General features: G+C 39.1%; 1 protein-coding gene across 2 annotated transcripts in view; it reads left to right on the forward strand.

Moving 5' to 3' along the window:
- LOC122540933 (structural maintenance of chromosomes protein 6-like) overlaps window positions 1–5,942 on the forward strand; it is a 75,891-nt gene extending 69,949 nt beyond the window's left edge. For both annotated transcript variants that reach the window (XM_043677256.1, XM_043677262.1), the window contains exon 27: window positions 3,493–5,942. In XM_043677256.1, coding sequence (XP_043533191.1) covers window positions 3,493–3,604 — 112 coding nt within the window. In that variant the 3' untranslated portion in view covers window positions 3,605–5,942. The remainder of the gene's footprint in view (window positions 1–3,492) is intronic.
- Window positions 5,943–16,468: the final 10,526 nt, after the last annotated feature.

Genomic DNA, 16,468 nt, shown 5'->3' on the forward strand with positions numbered 1-16,468 from the left:
TTTGCTACTTGATTGGTGCATGTGTCATTTGGCCCTTTGAGTTTGATCCATCACGTGAACTGTGACCCACTTCCACATCTCTTGTCTTTTTACAGAATTTCAGGTCTAAAGTTTGCAATTCACCTTGCATTAGTTTTGATTTGTAAGAAAGCATTCCAAAACTCTTACCATCCTTCATTGTAGATGTGTTTTCTAATACCACTTCCTGACAGTATGGCTCTAATTAATACTCAGAATTTGCTCTCAAGTCATAGAGCTCCACACCCAACTGAGAAGGTTTCTGTCTACCATTCTTCTTTAATATTTGAAAATAGCTTAAAGCTTTTTTTTCAAAAGAAGTGAGAATTTTCAGTTATGTGACAGGCTTCCTGAAGGGGCAATTCAACTTAACTAGGTGGTTTCCATGTCATTCATCAAAACCCTTATGTTATATGTGTTAACAGACGGCACTATTTGCACTATTTCAGCCACAATGAGTTATAGTGGTTTTCTTTGATCAGGACTGGTTGCGGTAGATATGTTGTTTGTTGGTTCTTTGTGTGGATTTTACTATAATGTCCTGATAGATCCTGATGTGGAGCTGCTGGTGCTTGACTGGAGTGGACAAGGTCAGAAGTCAGACGACACCAGGTTATAGTCCCAACAAGTTTATTTGAAATCACAATCTTTTGGAGCGTTGTCCCTTCGTAAAGTGAAGTGGCAATCTCATAATTTTCTTACATTGAAATCAATTTGTACAGTTTTGTCCATTCACTTAATCTATCTCTGTGTCATTTTATGCTGCCATAAAGTGGCTTTTCTGTTGCAGACCTATTATGGGTCAAACAATTATCAAAAGCATGTTAAGTTTGAGTTGTGAAGATTGTGGACCAGTCCAGATCCCCTGAAAACTCTTTAAGAAGGTTGCCCAGTCCCTAACTTTTTCTAATTTTAAAGGCAGATGTAAAGTGGATATTCCAGGAGTGATGCGGCTGGTCAAACCACTCTGCTTAAGCAAAACAATTTATTTACACAACTATGGTTGAAACACAAACAAAAAACAGAATTTAAATTAACTTAACTATTTGGAAATCTAAACGACTCGAAATCGCACCTTAACAAAGGAGCAGTTCCAATACCCTTAACATCCCAAAAACACACCCCTTGGCAAATGGTAAATTCAAACTCTGGTTCTTACAGGCAGGAGAGATTGCAAAGAGAAGAGCCAGGCAAGAAACATCTGTTGAAGCATGAAACCTTTCTTTCACAGTAACAGTTTCTGTGCTACCCGTAGTTTCTGATTGCCTGCTAAACAAAACAAACTAGGAAAAAAACACCTGAACTGGGAGAACTGACTACTGCCCTGCCATTATTTAAAGTAGCCACTTCCAGATCAATCAGCACTTCTGCCTTTACAACCTCTCTTGGAAAAACCAAGGACAAAATAACCTTGTTAAAGTGGCAGTATTGTCACACACTGTCTGAGACAGATGTACCTCTTTTGAACTCTAGTTATAAAATTTGCATTCAGTATAAATAACCATAATGTTTGTATCCATGTTTCAACTGTATGGAGTTTGTGCCATAGAAAATAGGAGCAACAGTGAGCTATTCAGCCATTATGGTCTGTTCCCCCATTCAGGATGATCATGACCGATCATCTAACTCAGTACCCTGCTCCTGCTTTCTCCCCAGATCTTTTGATCCCTTTAACACCAAGAACTATATCTAACTGCATCAGGAAAACATGCAATGTTTTAGCTTCAACTACTTACTGTGGCAGAAATTTCCACCACTCATCGCTCTGTAGGTGAAGAAATTTCTCCTTATCTTAGTCCCAAATGGCTGACCCGTAATGTTAAACTGTGATCCCGGTCATTAGGAACATCTTTTCTGCATTTACTATGTCTAGTCATGTTAGATTTTCATAGGTTTTGGTGAGATTATCTCCCTCATCTTTATGAAATCCAGTGGCTATAGTCCTAACTGATCTACTCTCTACTCATATGTCAGTCCTGCAATCCCAGGAATTGGTTTGGTCGGCCTGGGAGCTCAATAATCAACATAAAAGAATTGAATTGAAGTTATTGTCACGTGTACCAAAGCACAGTGAAAAGTTTTGTGTAGCAAGCAATACAGGCAGATCACAGAGTTAAGTAATGCAGATAAGTAAATAATAGGTAAACAGCGGCAAAAACTAAAACACAGGTACAGGCGAATGCTAAGAATTTTTGAGTCCATTCAGTATTCTAACAACAGTAGGGTAGAAACTGGTTCGAAACCGGCTAGTGTGTGTGTTCAGGCTTCTGTATCTTCTTCCCGATGGTAGAGGTTGTAGAAAAGCATTGCCAGGGTGGGATGGATCTTTGAGAATGCTGGCGGCCTTTCCTTGACAGTGGGCCTGCTAGATGGATTCTGTAGGTGGGCGGTTGGCCTTTGTGATTGTCCGTGCCAGGTTCACAACTCTCTGTAACCGTCTCTGATCTTGAATGGTACAGCTGCCATACCAGGTAGTGATACATCCAGACAGAATGCTCTCCATGGCACACCTATAAAAGTTGGCAAGAGTATTTGCCATCATGCCAAACTTTTTCAGCTGCCTGAGCAAGAAGAGACATTGTTGGGCCTTTGTCAACAGTGCGTCCACATGAAGAGTCCAAGAAAGTCTGTTGTTGATGATCACTCCCAGGAGTTTGACTCTCTCCACTCATTCCATTTCTGTGTTGTTAATGTGTAGGGGGACATGAGTAACGTCCCGCCGAAAGTCAATAATGAGTTCCTTGGTTTTGCCGGCATTGAGAGCTAGGTTGTTCTCAGTGCACCATTTTTCCAGGACTTCCACCTCCCATCTGTAGTCTGTTTCGTCGCCATCTGAGATTCGACCGATTTATAGTAGTGTCATCAGCCAATTTGTAAATGGCATTAGTCTGGTATTTGGTGACGGAGTCATGGGTATACAGTGAGTACAGTACCGGGCTGAGTATGCACCCTGAGGGAGCTCCAGTGTTGAGTGTTAGTGAGGATAAAATATTGTTCCCAATATTCACTGATTGTGGCCTGTGAATCAGGAACCTGAAGATCCAGTTGCAGAGAGTGGACCTTAATCCGAGATTGCTAAGTTTAGTAGTTGGTCTCGAGGGGATAATAGTGTTGAAGGCTGAACCCGAGTCAGTGAGTAGGATTCTTACATAGCTGTTCTTGGAATCAAGATATTCTTGGGAGGAGGGAAGGGCAAGTGATATGGCATCTGACATGAACCTGCTGGTCCGATAAGCAAATTGGAGTGGGTCAAGAGTAGTGGGGACGCTGGAGTTGATTAATGCTATGACCAGTCTTTCAAAGCACTTCATGACCACCGAAATTGGGGCCACTGGGCGGTAGTCATTGAGACATGCTGCAGGAGCCTTCTCAGGCATAGGGATGATGTTGGCCCTCTTGAAACAGGCAGGGACAGTGGCCTGCTGCAGTCTTGGAGTGCAGTTTCAATAACTATGTATTTTTATTTTGTTTCAGTTCTTTGCCTTCCAGTCGCTTAATTAGAATCCTTCGTATGCACGATCCTGAAAGAGGACAGACCACACTACCTTTCCGTTCACGAGATCACGCTGAAGACTCTGATGATTAAATGGCTATTATGTATATTATAAAGAGAGCTTAATGGTTTGATGTGAAAGGACATTCATTTACAGTTACTATTTCAACATATACCAGTTCAGTTTTAAAAGATTTTCACATTGAAACATGTCCAGCCACTGTTTGTTTCAGGTCTTAACCATTTTATTTTAGCCATTTCCATGTTCTGTTTGTAGCACCTTTTAATTTATAATCTATCCATGACCTATGCATTCATGTTCATAAAAGCCATAACTATTACATGTATGACTGCATCAAATATACATTTCTACCAAAATTATTTTTTACAGTTACTACCTGAAGGGAAGGGTTTGGTAAGCTTTGTAATCTTTTGTCTAAACAGATAAACGAATGTCGTCTTGGTGAAACTTAGTGAAAATATAACATTTGTAAGTTTCAATATTAAATGTACAATAAAATACAATTGTAATTTTTAAGGTTTTAACTTCTGTGTATTGGTTGCAAAATATGAGAATGTTAAGCTGAAAGTTATAAATTATTAATGAATAAATCTTTTGCAATGACTTTTTAATTCTCTGTAGTTTACAAAATATTCATAGGCGAATTTTGAAAACTTGGTGCTTTTGTTGTCCTTTCTTCCATGTTTGTGTTATTTATTACAGTCTGGAAGCACTGTGTGGAACTTGTTTTTGTTGGAGCATTTGCAAATTTGTACCTCTGTTTCAAAAAGGGACAAGGAATAAACCCAGGAACTGTTGGCCAGTCAGCCCAACATAATTGGTGAGGAAAGTTGTAGAAACTCTCTAATCTGGGAGAAAATAAATTGGCATTTGCAAGTATAAGCTAATAAATTGAAAATCTCAAAAAAAAATGCTGTTGACAGATCATCTTTGATTAACTTGATCAAATTATTTTAAGTAATGGAGTGGATTAATGATTTGATTGATGTGGTTCATATTATTTTTCACGATGAAGTACCACATAATGTACTTTAAATTAAAGCCTGTCGAGTCAGTGGCAACACAAATACAAAATGACTTAAAGGACTGAAAGCAGAGAATGGTGAACAGAAGTTTTTTCAGACTGGAAGTGGGTTTGCAGCATTGATACCATATAGATCCCATTTTAGAATCACTGCTCTTTCTGATATATATCTATCAATAATGTGAAAATTGCAGATTGCACATGTAAACAATAAAGATGTAGAGGTTAAGGGGAACATTAGACAGACCGCTGAAAAAGGCAGTCAAGCGGATGAAATTGTTTGAAGTAAGAGTTTCAAATGAGAAATTAAAGGCAATATAAATATAATGGTTTAATTTAACAGGAGCAGCAAAAATAGAGACCTGAGGTTGTACATACACAAATCTTTGAGGGTGCTAGGACCAGATGAAAAGATTGTTATCATAGAGGTAAATGAGATCCTTGATTTTATTAATAAAGAAATGGATTAAAGAGTCAAGTAAATTATGCACAACCATTGCCAGATATTAGGTTATAGCAGGATTATTGTGCTCAATTCTGAGCACTACACTTTTCAAGGAACATTATAGTTTTCAAGACAATGCAGAAGATTCTTGTCAGAATATACCAGGAATGTCGCAAAATTGAAGAGAACAGATAAATTAGTTAAATAAAATAAAGAACTGCAGATGCTGGAAATCTGAAACAAAAACAGAAATTGCTGGAGAAACTCAGTAGGTTTGGCAACATCTATGCAGAGAAAACAGTTAACATTTCAAGTCCATTGGACTCAAACCATTAACTCTGCTTTCTCTCCACATGTTGCCATGAAAGTTAGTTGTTATTGTAATAAGAAAGGCGATGAGAAAATTTTGAGGTTTTCAAAGTCATGTACAATTTTGATTGGGTAAATAAGGAGCAACTTTGAAGGTGGTAGAGTTGCCAACCATAGTACACAGATTTCAGGTTCTTGGCAGAAGAATTAGGGTAACATTATGAAATAAGTAATTGTCATCTTGTATGCACTGCCTGAGTGTGTAGTGGAAGCAAATTCAGAAGAAAGATCTAAGAAACAATAGGATAGGTATTTCAAGGGAAAATATTTATAGGCAATGGAAAAAGGGCAAGGGAATTGGATTAATTTGGATATCTGTACCTAGGAGAGAGAAAAAGCAAAGAACCAGTATGATGGGCTGATTGGCCTCCTGAACTGTATCAATCCTAATAAACAGTTGTTCCTTCTGTACTCTTAATTCTATGAATCAAACATCACAAAGCTTTTCTCAAGTGAGGTAAAGTTGTGCATGTTGGATTAATTTATAAAAGTTTAGTTTTTTTACAACTTGATGTTTGCAATTTGGTTTGGAATCTTTCAATAAAAACACTCCATAACAAAATCCCTTTTAACAGGCTTTATTATAAGTCATACGTTAACAGTGAAACAAATTGTAAAATCTGAAAGGCACTTCAGTTGGCTAGAATGTTAGATCATACGTTTACAATGCTAGAACACAAAGATAGCATTACTTAATTCTATCTTGCTTACATGTGTACTTAGAAAGTTGTTCAAAATCTCTTAATTTACAGGTGCTCACTGAACATGACTACTTCCATGTTGTCCATTTCATGATTACATAGAGAAGTGTGAAACATGTCCATGTATGGTTGAACAAATAAGTGGACATATATCTTTTTTAGTTTAACTACTGGAGTTTCCTCATCCTCACCCAAAAGAGAGATCCCTAAGAAATTGCTCTCTTTAGCATTTTAGTGTTTTTAAATTCTGTTTCTTTTAAAAATGGACAGCCTTGCTGCACTGCAAAACAGCACACGGGAACAGAAGTGGACCCTTCCACAGATTCACCACCTTCTTGAGAGAAGAAATTCCTCCTCATTTCTGTCCTAATTGGACAATTCCTTCTTCTGAGATTTGCACTCTCTGGTCTTAGACGCACCTGTAAGTGACAACAATCTCTACCAATTACTCTACCAAGTCTCCCAAGATTCTTGCAATTATAATTTTAAATCTAAATTCCAGCATGTACAGGTTCGACCTCTCATAAGAAAATCCTGTAATAGCTAGCATCAACATAGGGAATTTTCTCAGGACATTCTCCATGCCAGTTTAGGGGACAAAAATTTCACAATTTTCTAAATGTGGTCTGAAGTGTGCTTCATAAAATGTTAGCAAGATTTCCTGATTTTTATACATTCCCTTTGAAATGAGGACCCCCAATTCCTTCAGTGCTGCAATAAATAGAAAGTACTGGAGTGACTCAATTCTAAGTACAGTGTGATTCTGTTTCAGAACTGTGGCTTTCTGCAGTATTTTTTCCATTTCACTTAATATTCAGCTCTTCTTTATATTATGTTCCCACTTCTTGTCCAGTCACAGCCTGTCTACATAGCCTCTACACATTGTGTCACCCTACCACTTGATTTCCCACCTACATTTGTATCATCCTCAACCTTGTTGATAATACGTTTGTTGTCCTTGTCCAAATTAATTGTAAATACTTCTGGCCCCTGTGCTGACATGTTTGACACTCTCATGGTGCTATATTAAAAATGCCTCCCTAATCCCAACTCTTATTTGTTAGCCAGTCTATACTGTACTAACGCAGTCCGATCTTAAGTAGCCTAACATGTGCTACCTTATCAAATGTCTTCTGGAAATGCAAACATTTTACAACTCTTTATCCTGTTTGATATCTCCAGAGAGTTTTAATAAACTTGTCAGACAGGACCTCTTCCTTTGTGAAGTTATTTTGAAATGCTCTGCTATGACATCCTTTTATAGTAGAATCTAACATTTTACCAATAATAAATGTTAAACTAAGTGGCCTATGTTTTTTGTCTTCCCTTTTTGAGTGTTGTTTTCCAATACTCTAGCGTTTTTCAAGAATCTAAATTACTATGAGTGCATCTGCTATCTCTATAACTGATATTGTAGAATGCAATCCAACAGGTCCGGGGACTTCTTGGCTTTTAGCCCCCTTAGTTCCTATAATACTTTTTCTCTCACGATAGCGATTGTATTTTTTTGTCCCCTTCTTTTGCCCTTTGATTAATCACTATTTTTGGAGCTCTATTATTATTTTCGACTATGCAGGTTGATACAAAGCATTTATTTAATTTGCCTGCCATTTCCTTGTTCCCATTATTGTTTTCCCACCCTCATTTTCTGAAGGGGCTAGGTCCATGTGAGCCTTTCCCTTCCTCTTTTATATATTTAAAGAAGCTTTTGCTCTCCACTTCAATATTTGTAAGCTTATCCTCAGAGTGTATTTTCTCCTTCATAAGAATTGTTAACATTGTCACATCATTCCAGAAGCTTCTGAACTCTACAGTGTATAGATAATCCAACTAGGTCTGACACAAAAAGGTTTGGAGGCGAAAGTGAGGATTGCAGATACTAGAGATCAGAGTCAAGATTAGAGTGGTCCTGGAAAAGCACAGCAGGTCAGGCAGCATCTGAGGAGCAGGAAAGGTTTGGAGACAAGTCATCTGTCTTTATTCAGCTCTGAACAAAGGAAAACCTTAAATGTCATTTTGTTAAAATGCTAATGCTTTTCAAGTTGCATGTTCACCTTTATAATGGGAACTCTAATTGGCATCTTCCAACTTAGTCCATTGATGTGGGCTCTCGACATCTGAAATGCTTGTATTACTTATGACTGAAAGCTGAGCCAGTCGAATCGCTTATGTCTTCGATTCTGGGATTCCAACTCAGATGCTGTTTGACTTCCAGAGGGACAGAAGGACCTTAGCCTCTAATGCAAGCTGCATCTGTTTCTAAGTTGCTGGCGAGAAGAACCCTATGTTTTGCCTGCAAGGAGGAAAACCATGGGGCCAGCTTACTCAGGAAGCTGTTGCTGGACTAAAAAAAAACTGAAAGAACTGCACATGCTGGAAATCTGAAACAAAAACAAAAACAAAGTCTCAACAGGTCTGGCAGCGTCTGTGGAGAGGAATCCGAGATGATGTTTTGGGTCCAGTGACCCTTCTTCAGAACTGTTCTGAGGAAGGATCATTGGACCGAAACGTTAACTCTGATTTATCTCCACAAATGCTGCCAGACCTCAGAGTCATAGAGATGTATAGCACAGAAACAGACACTTTGGTCCAACTCGTTCATGCCCACCAGATATCCTAACCTAATGTAGTCCTATTTGCCAGGACTTGGTCTATATCCCTCAAAACCCTTCCTATTCATATACCCATTCGGATGTCTTTTAAATGTTGCAATTGTACCAGCCTCCACCACTTCCTCTGGCAGCTCATTCCATACATGCACCACCCTCTGTATGAAAACGTCCTTTAGTTCCCTTTTAATTTTTTTCCCTCTCCGCCTAAACCTATGCCTTCTAGTGCTGGACTATTCCCCCACCCCTCATGATTTTATAAACCTCCTATAAGGTTACCCAACAGCCCCAGCCTATTCAGCCTCTCCCAATAGCTCAAACCCTGGCAACATCCATAAATATAATATCCAGGCAGTTATAACTCATGTGAACTGACTTGTAACAACTCTGGATTGAACAAAACATATAATTTGTTACCCCTCTTAGCATAATTTCCTGTTCGCATGTGTATGTCAATAATGGCATGAAGCAATTCCCTGCATTTTGAATGTTTTGATAAAATATCGATGTTTGATTTCTTTTAAAGGTTTTTGCTGTTGCTTTGTTTCAAGAACTGGAGATCTGAAAGCCAGAGTTTAAGGAACATGTTTTGGTTTACCTCAATATGTGGTGGGACTAAAATGAAAAAGAAGTAAATCAACCAATATCTCAATGTCTCAGGCTTAAGAAGGGGAAAGGAATCCTAATTTTAAATTTACCCTATTCCTCTCTCTCCCATGGCATCAGATACAACAGGGAATCTCTCCATGTTTTTTGTTAAAGCCTTGCAAACAAATATTTTAAAGATGTTGAGGAATTCTTTGAATGCTTGTGTTTGATTGATGCTATACAATGCAATAGAGCACCTGTACAGGCCCTTAGATCCATCAATAATGCACCGATTTCCTGTTCTTTTATAATGCCATTACTTATTGTCCAGATGTGGTTTCTGTCCCTCTGTTCTCCTCCCATTTATGTCTATCAAGATATGTCTTAAACGTTGCGAATGTGCCTACTTCCACCATCTCTACTGGCAGTGCGTTCTGGGGACCCACAATCTGTATGAAAAATTTTCCCAGTACTTCTCCCATAAACATTCCCCCTCTCACCTTGAACCTATGCCCTTTTGTATTTGACCTTTCCACCCTGGGAAAAAGCCTCTGACTATCCACCCTATCTATACCTCTCATAATTTTGCAGACCTCTATCAGGTTGTCCCTCAGTTTCCACCTTCCAATGAAAACAATCCCAGTTTATCTAACCTCTCATCATCACTAAAATGCTCCAGACCAAGCAACATCCTGGTGAACCTTCTCAGCATCTTTTCAAAGCATCCAAGTTCTTCCTGTAGTGTGTCACCTCCTCAAAAAAACTCAATCAAGTTGGTGAGACATAACCTTCCTCACACAAACCCATGCTATCTATCACTAACAAATCCATTTGCTTCCTAATGTGAATAAATCCTTTCTTTCATAATCTTCTGCAGCTTCCCCACCACTGACGTCAGGCTCACCAGCCTGTAATTAAATGGGCTATCTATTTCCCTTCTTAAACAAATGAACAATGTTGACCATTCGTCAGTCCTCTTGAACTTCGCCTGAGGCCAAAGAGGATGCAAGGATATCTGTTAAGGCCCTAGCTATTTCCTCCTTTCCCTCCAACAGTATCCTGAGATAGATTCCATCTGGCCCTGGGGTCTTGTCTACCTTAATACATTTCAAAACACCCAACACTTCCTCCTTCATTATGTTCACCTACTCGCACATCTTTTCCTAACCTCAACATCTCTCATGTCCCTCATTGGTGAATACCAATGTAAAGTGCACATTAAGGATCTCACCCATTTCCTCTGGCTCCACACATAACCTCCCTCCTTTATCTTTAAGTGGGCCTACTCTTTCCCTAGCTACCCTCTTGCTCTCAATATATGTATAAATTGCCTTGGGATTCTCCTTAACCCTGCTGGCCAAGGGCGTCTCCTATCCCCTTTTAGCCCTCCTAATTCTCTGTTTGAGCTCCTTCCTACTTTCTCTATATTCTTCAAAGACTTTGTCTAGTTTTAGTTGCCTAGACTTAGTCACAAAAAAGGAAGCATACCTAAGCTGATAATTTCCCCTCAGAGTCAAAAAGTGTGCTGATGAAGAGCTTCTGCTCAAAATGTCGACTCTCCTGCTCTTTGGATGCTGCCTGACCGGCTGTGCTTTTCCAGTGCCACACTTTTTGACACTGACTCTCCAACGTCTGCAATCCTCACTTTCTCCTCAAAATTTCCCCTGTCAACCAACGTTCCCGAATCTTGCCATTCCTGTCTTTCATTTTCATCAGAATATACACTCTGTTGAACTGGTCCTTAAAAGGCTCCCACGTGTTAGATGTGGATTTATCTTCAAATAGCCACTCCCAATCCACATTCTCCAATTCTTGCCTTGTTCAGTTACAGATGGCCTGCCCCCAATTTAAAACCTTCACCCCAGGTCCACTCTTGGCCATATCGATAAATATCCAAAAACTTATGAAATGGTAGTCATTAATCCAAAAATGCCCCCCATCATCCCTCATTGGACAATCCACATAATGGTTCAAACAAACCTTCCTGGACTCACCGACCAAATTGGTTCCTATCTAAACCCCCAGCATTAAGAAGTCTCAGTCAATATGCAGGAAGTTAAAATCACCCACTGCAACAATCCTATTATTTTCACAACTTTCCAGAATCTGACTACATATCTCTTCCTCTATCTCCTGCTGGCTCTGTAGTACAACCCCAGCATTGTGATTTCACCCTTCCTATTCCTGGTTAAAAATCACACAACGCCAGATTATAGTGCAACAGGTTTAATTGGAAGCACGAGCTTCCGGAGCACTACTCCTTCATCAGGTGGTTGTGGAGTATAAGATTGTAAGACACAGAATTTATAGCAAAAATTTACAGTGTGATGTAACTGAAATTATACATTGAAAAATACCTTGATTGCTTAAGTCTCTCATCTATTAGAATGACCATGTTAGTTTCACTTTTTTCATATGTAAATCACAAAACTTTTTTTTTAAAGTTACATTCTCAAGTGAACTTTAACAATTGGTGTCAGCCCAGACAATCTATTGGATATTAGCACCCCTCTGTGCTGCTGTCTGTGCCATAATGTTTAGATTTATTCTAATCTAAAAAATGAATTAACAGGATCTTACATGGATTCATGCAGTTTTTGAGCAAAGTACAATGTAACTATGCAAGTACAAATTTACCCCACAAACTTGTATCTGTGCATGTGTGTTTGGGGGAGGGGGGGGGAAGTTCTGAGTGCCTGTGAGAGTGTATGTGTAGGAGTGTGTTGGAAGCATTCCTATATACTGTCTCACACTCTCTCTCTCTCTTTCTTTCTCTCTCTCTCTCTCTCTCTCTCTCTCTCTCTCTCACACACAGACACTCACAACCCCACCAGCCCCATCCAACACCCCGCGCCCCCCTCCCCTCCACACACATGCAAAAAAAATTGTGGGGTGAATTTGTACTTGCACAGTTACATTGTACTTAAAAACTGCATGAATCCATGAAAGATCCTGTTAATTCATTTTTTAGATTAGAATAAATCTAAACATTATGGCACAGACAGCAGCACAGAGGGGTGCTAATACCTAATACATTATCTGGGCTGATACCAATTGTTAAAGTTCACTTGAAAATGTTACTTTTTAAAAAAAAAGTTTTGCGACTTACATTTGAAAGAAGTGAAACTAACATGGTCATTCTAACAGATGAGAGACTTAAGCAATCAAGGTATTTTTCAATGTATAATTTCAGTTACATCACACTGTAAACTTTTGCTTTAAATTCTGTGTCTTACAATCTTATACACCACAACCACCTGATGAAGGAGCAGCGCTCCGAAAGCTAGAGCTTCCAAATAAACCTGTTGGACTATAACCTGGTGTTGTGTGATTTTTAACTTTGTACACACCAGTCCAAAACTGGCATCTCCAAATCATTCCTATTCCTCAGCTCTACCCATAACGCCTTGCTGCACGATCCCTTCAGCGTGTCCTCCCTCAAGACAGCTGTGATATTTTCCCCAACCAGGAAAGAAACTCCCCCACGTCTTTTGATTCCTCCTCTGTCTCATGTAAAACATCATAATTAGTTATAAATACCAAATCCACTATCTGCAATAATGCCACTACTTTCTGAGTGATATACTTTTTTTTCGGGAGTCAAGAATTATAGTAACAATTGAACTAAAATGTCATTCACTTGTTACGTGAGAAAAATCTGTAGGCTATGATTCCTGATCAGATGATTTGAATCTCAATCTCATCTTCTCATTTTTTTGTACCTTATTTTAGCTCTAAGAGTTAAGGTCACGATGCAGTGCATGAAGATAAATTTTATCAATGTTGATGATGGAAGTTTCTGGATTCTGTTAAGGCAAGAATTTGAATTGCAGACAACATTTTGATTTTTTGTCTGTTTGAACTCAGAAGGGAATGTTAGAATCTATGAGCAGGGATGCATGATGAAGGTGTGACCACTCACCATGGTTACTGCAGAGCTAAGAAAAACCTTAACAATCTTTTGAGAAAAATATTGGAAACCATGAGCTATTTTGCATATTAGAATTTGAGATCTGCAAGTTTGCTAGATTCTAAAAATCGCTACAAGACCATTTTTATGTATTATTATCAAATAATTGAGAGACCCTAATCAATGAGCTTAATGAATTATAGAGTATTGGTTGTACTGCAAAGGTATCGTTGATAGAAAATACCTTGTGATCCTGGGCAGCGTCTCTTATAAAGTGTCTTAAAGAGGAATATTGCTTTCAACTTAGAATGTGCATCACTTGTATACCGATTCTGAGAGTTTAAGAGCTAAGTTTTAATTTGACCATGACATTCTTTCACTTGAAATGTGCAACATTGAGTAATTGAATGTATCATGTTGTATTTTTCAAGTACATCTCACTATATTAGCTTTAATGCATGAGCTATCCTTATACATTGATTTTATACATACATATTGTATGATTTTAGGTACAAATTTTTAAAATTTCTCTGAATTGGTTCAAGACTGTTTTCCACATTTTATCCATTTCTGTATGAATGTTGGGCATGAAGTTTAGAGATTACAAGATTAAAAGGTCTACGTCATACCTTTTTAATTAGACTTATTCCAAGCACTGACAGTCACTACAAAATATATGTAGCAATGCATTGATAAATCCAAATCCAAGATGACAATTCTACAGGATATATCACTGAGAGATTTGGGACAATCAATCCAAAATAGCTAATCCTTAAAAATATACTCTTCAATGCACTGTTATCTCAAGCAGATAGCCAAAGCAGTCTGAGGCATCCCATTATCTTAGAAATATTTTTACATCAACCTATTTGGAAATGCAAAACCAAAACAGAAATTGCTGGCAAAACTCAGCAGATTTGGGAAGAAAGCAGAGTTAATATTTCAAGTATGGTGACTCTTCACAAGCTTTGTTGAATTTGCCAGCAACTTCTGTTTTTTGTTTCAGATTTCCATCTATTCAGAAATGTGATCACTCACCTCTGGGTAGGTGGGACTTGAACCTGGCTCAGAGTACCACTACATAACAGAGCCCTCTCCATTGTCTTACAGGAAGGCCTTAATAAGAGGGATGAATCTTATAAATAACTAACATCTTAGGGAACCAATCAAGAGATAACAGTAAATGGCATTAGACAATGAGCATAATCTTTAAGAAACTGTGATGATACTTTGGCTTTAATAGGTGCATTTTGTCTTTTTTTTATGGAGAAAGATTTTAAGACAGAGATACTGAGCTGTTTATTTGAATCCAATAAAGTAAATAACGTTTTTTTTTAAAAGTTGGAACAACAGAGGCAGCTTTATTGGGTGAGGTGAAGCTCCCACCGTACCAGGATTATTAGGTTTAGTTTTTAGTAGCAGTTGTTGGGCTCTTGAAGCTGGGTTTGGAAATTGCAGTACATCTCTTCCCACAATTCTCTCTCAGAAGTTTGTGTTAGTTCATGGGATATGCGCATTGCTGGTGAGGCCAGTATTTATTGTTTATCCCTAATTACCAATAAAAGGTGGTGATCAGCTTCCTTCTTGAATGGCCAGTAGTCCTATGGTGCTGTTGGAGTGTACTGGGAGTTTGGGCCCACGATCCTGAAGGAATGGCAATGTATTTCCAATATATTTCCAAAGCAGGATGATGCAAGTCTTGGAGCAGAATACACAGGTGGTGGGTATTCCCAAGCATCTGCTGCCCTCCTTTTAGGTGGTGGACATTGTGGGTATGAAACGGACTACTGAAGGAGACTTGATGAGTTCCTGCAGTACATTTCATGGATGCACACTGCGGCCAGTCTGTATCAATGATAAAGAGAGTGAACATTGAAGTGCGTGGACAGAATGATCAAGTGGACTGCTTTGTCCTCAATGGTGTTGAGCCACTTATGTATTGTTGAAGCTGCACCCACCAAAGTATCACATGTGCCTAACATATGGTGGAAATAAAAAGTTGAGGTCCTCAGTAAAGAACTTATAGCCCCTGACCTGCTCATATAACCACAGCATTTGATTGGCTGGTCCAGTCAGTTTCTGGTTAACGGTAACACCGCAGTATTGATAGTGGGGGATTCAACTATAGTGAACCATTGACAAATCAAAGGACAAGGGTCATTAGGATGGTCAGATTTGTCTTTGGAACTTTCTTCCTCAAGAGTCATAGAAGCAGAGTCCTTGAATAACTTTTACGGCAGAGATAGATCTTTGAAAGCCAAGAAACTGTAAGTTTATTGGGGATAGGTGAGAATGTGGAGCCATGAGATCAGCCTTGGCCTTGTGGAATGGCATAGAAGGCTCCAGGGGCTGAGTGGTATCCTGATATTCTGAATCCATGTGTGTGAATCTATATTTGTAATCTGAATGGCCTGACAACCAGCCTTCATTTAGTTGTATTATACTTTCAGAGGAGAATGAAGGATGGACAACAGAAGCTTTATTTATCACTAAAATATTTTTTTTAAAATTCACTCATGAAATGTGGGTACCACTGGCTGGGCCAGCATTTACCACGCTTTCCTAGTTGCCTTTATGAAGGTGATGGTGAGCTGCCTTATTGAACTTCTGCAATCTCTGGGCTGTAGGTAGATCTACGATGAGTTAAGATTAGAGTGGTGCTGGAAAAGCACAGCAGGTCAGGCAACATCCAAGGAGCAGGAAAATTTTGGCATTTTGGGCAAAAGCCTTTCATCCGGAATTACCTGCTTTTACCTGAAACGTCGATTTTCCTGCTCCTCGGATGCTGCCTGACCTGCTGCGCTTTTCCAGCAACACACTAAGCTTGACTCTGATCTCCAGCATCTGCAGTCCTCACTTTTGACTAGATTTACGATGATCCCCTTAAGGAGGGAATTCCAGGAGGTTGACCCAGTGACAGTGAAGGAATGCTGATATATATTTCCAAGTCAGGATGGTGAATGGCTTGGAGGGGAACTAGTACATGGGTGGCGTTTTCATGTTTGTTCCCCTTTTTGGTGGAAGTGGTTGTGGATTTGGAAGGTGTTGTGTGAGGATCTTTGGTGAATTTTGCCAAACCTTAATTTGCATTGCATTTTTATTTTGCCACGAGGAAAAAGTGAGGACTGCAGATGCTGGAGAATCAGAGCCAAAAGGTATGGCACTGTAAAAAGCACAGCTGGTCAGGCAGCATCCAAGGAACAGGAGAGTTGACGTTTCGGGCCTATGTCCAAAATGTCAACTCTCCTGCTCCTCTGATGCTGCCTGACCTGCTGTGCTTTTTCCAGCA

Source organism: Chiloscyllium plagiosum, chromosome 3 (assembly GCF_004010195.1).
Source record: "Chiloscyllium plagiosum isolate BGI_BamShark_2017 chromosome 3, ASM401019v2, whole genome shotgun sequence".
Taxonomy (NCBI): Eukaryota; Metazoa; Chordata; class Chondrichthyes; order Orectolobiformes; family Hemiscylliidae; genus Chiloscyllium; species Chiloscyllium plagiosum.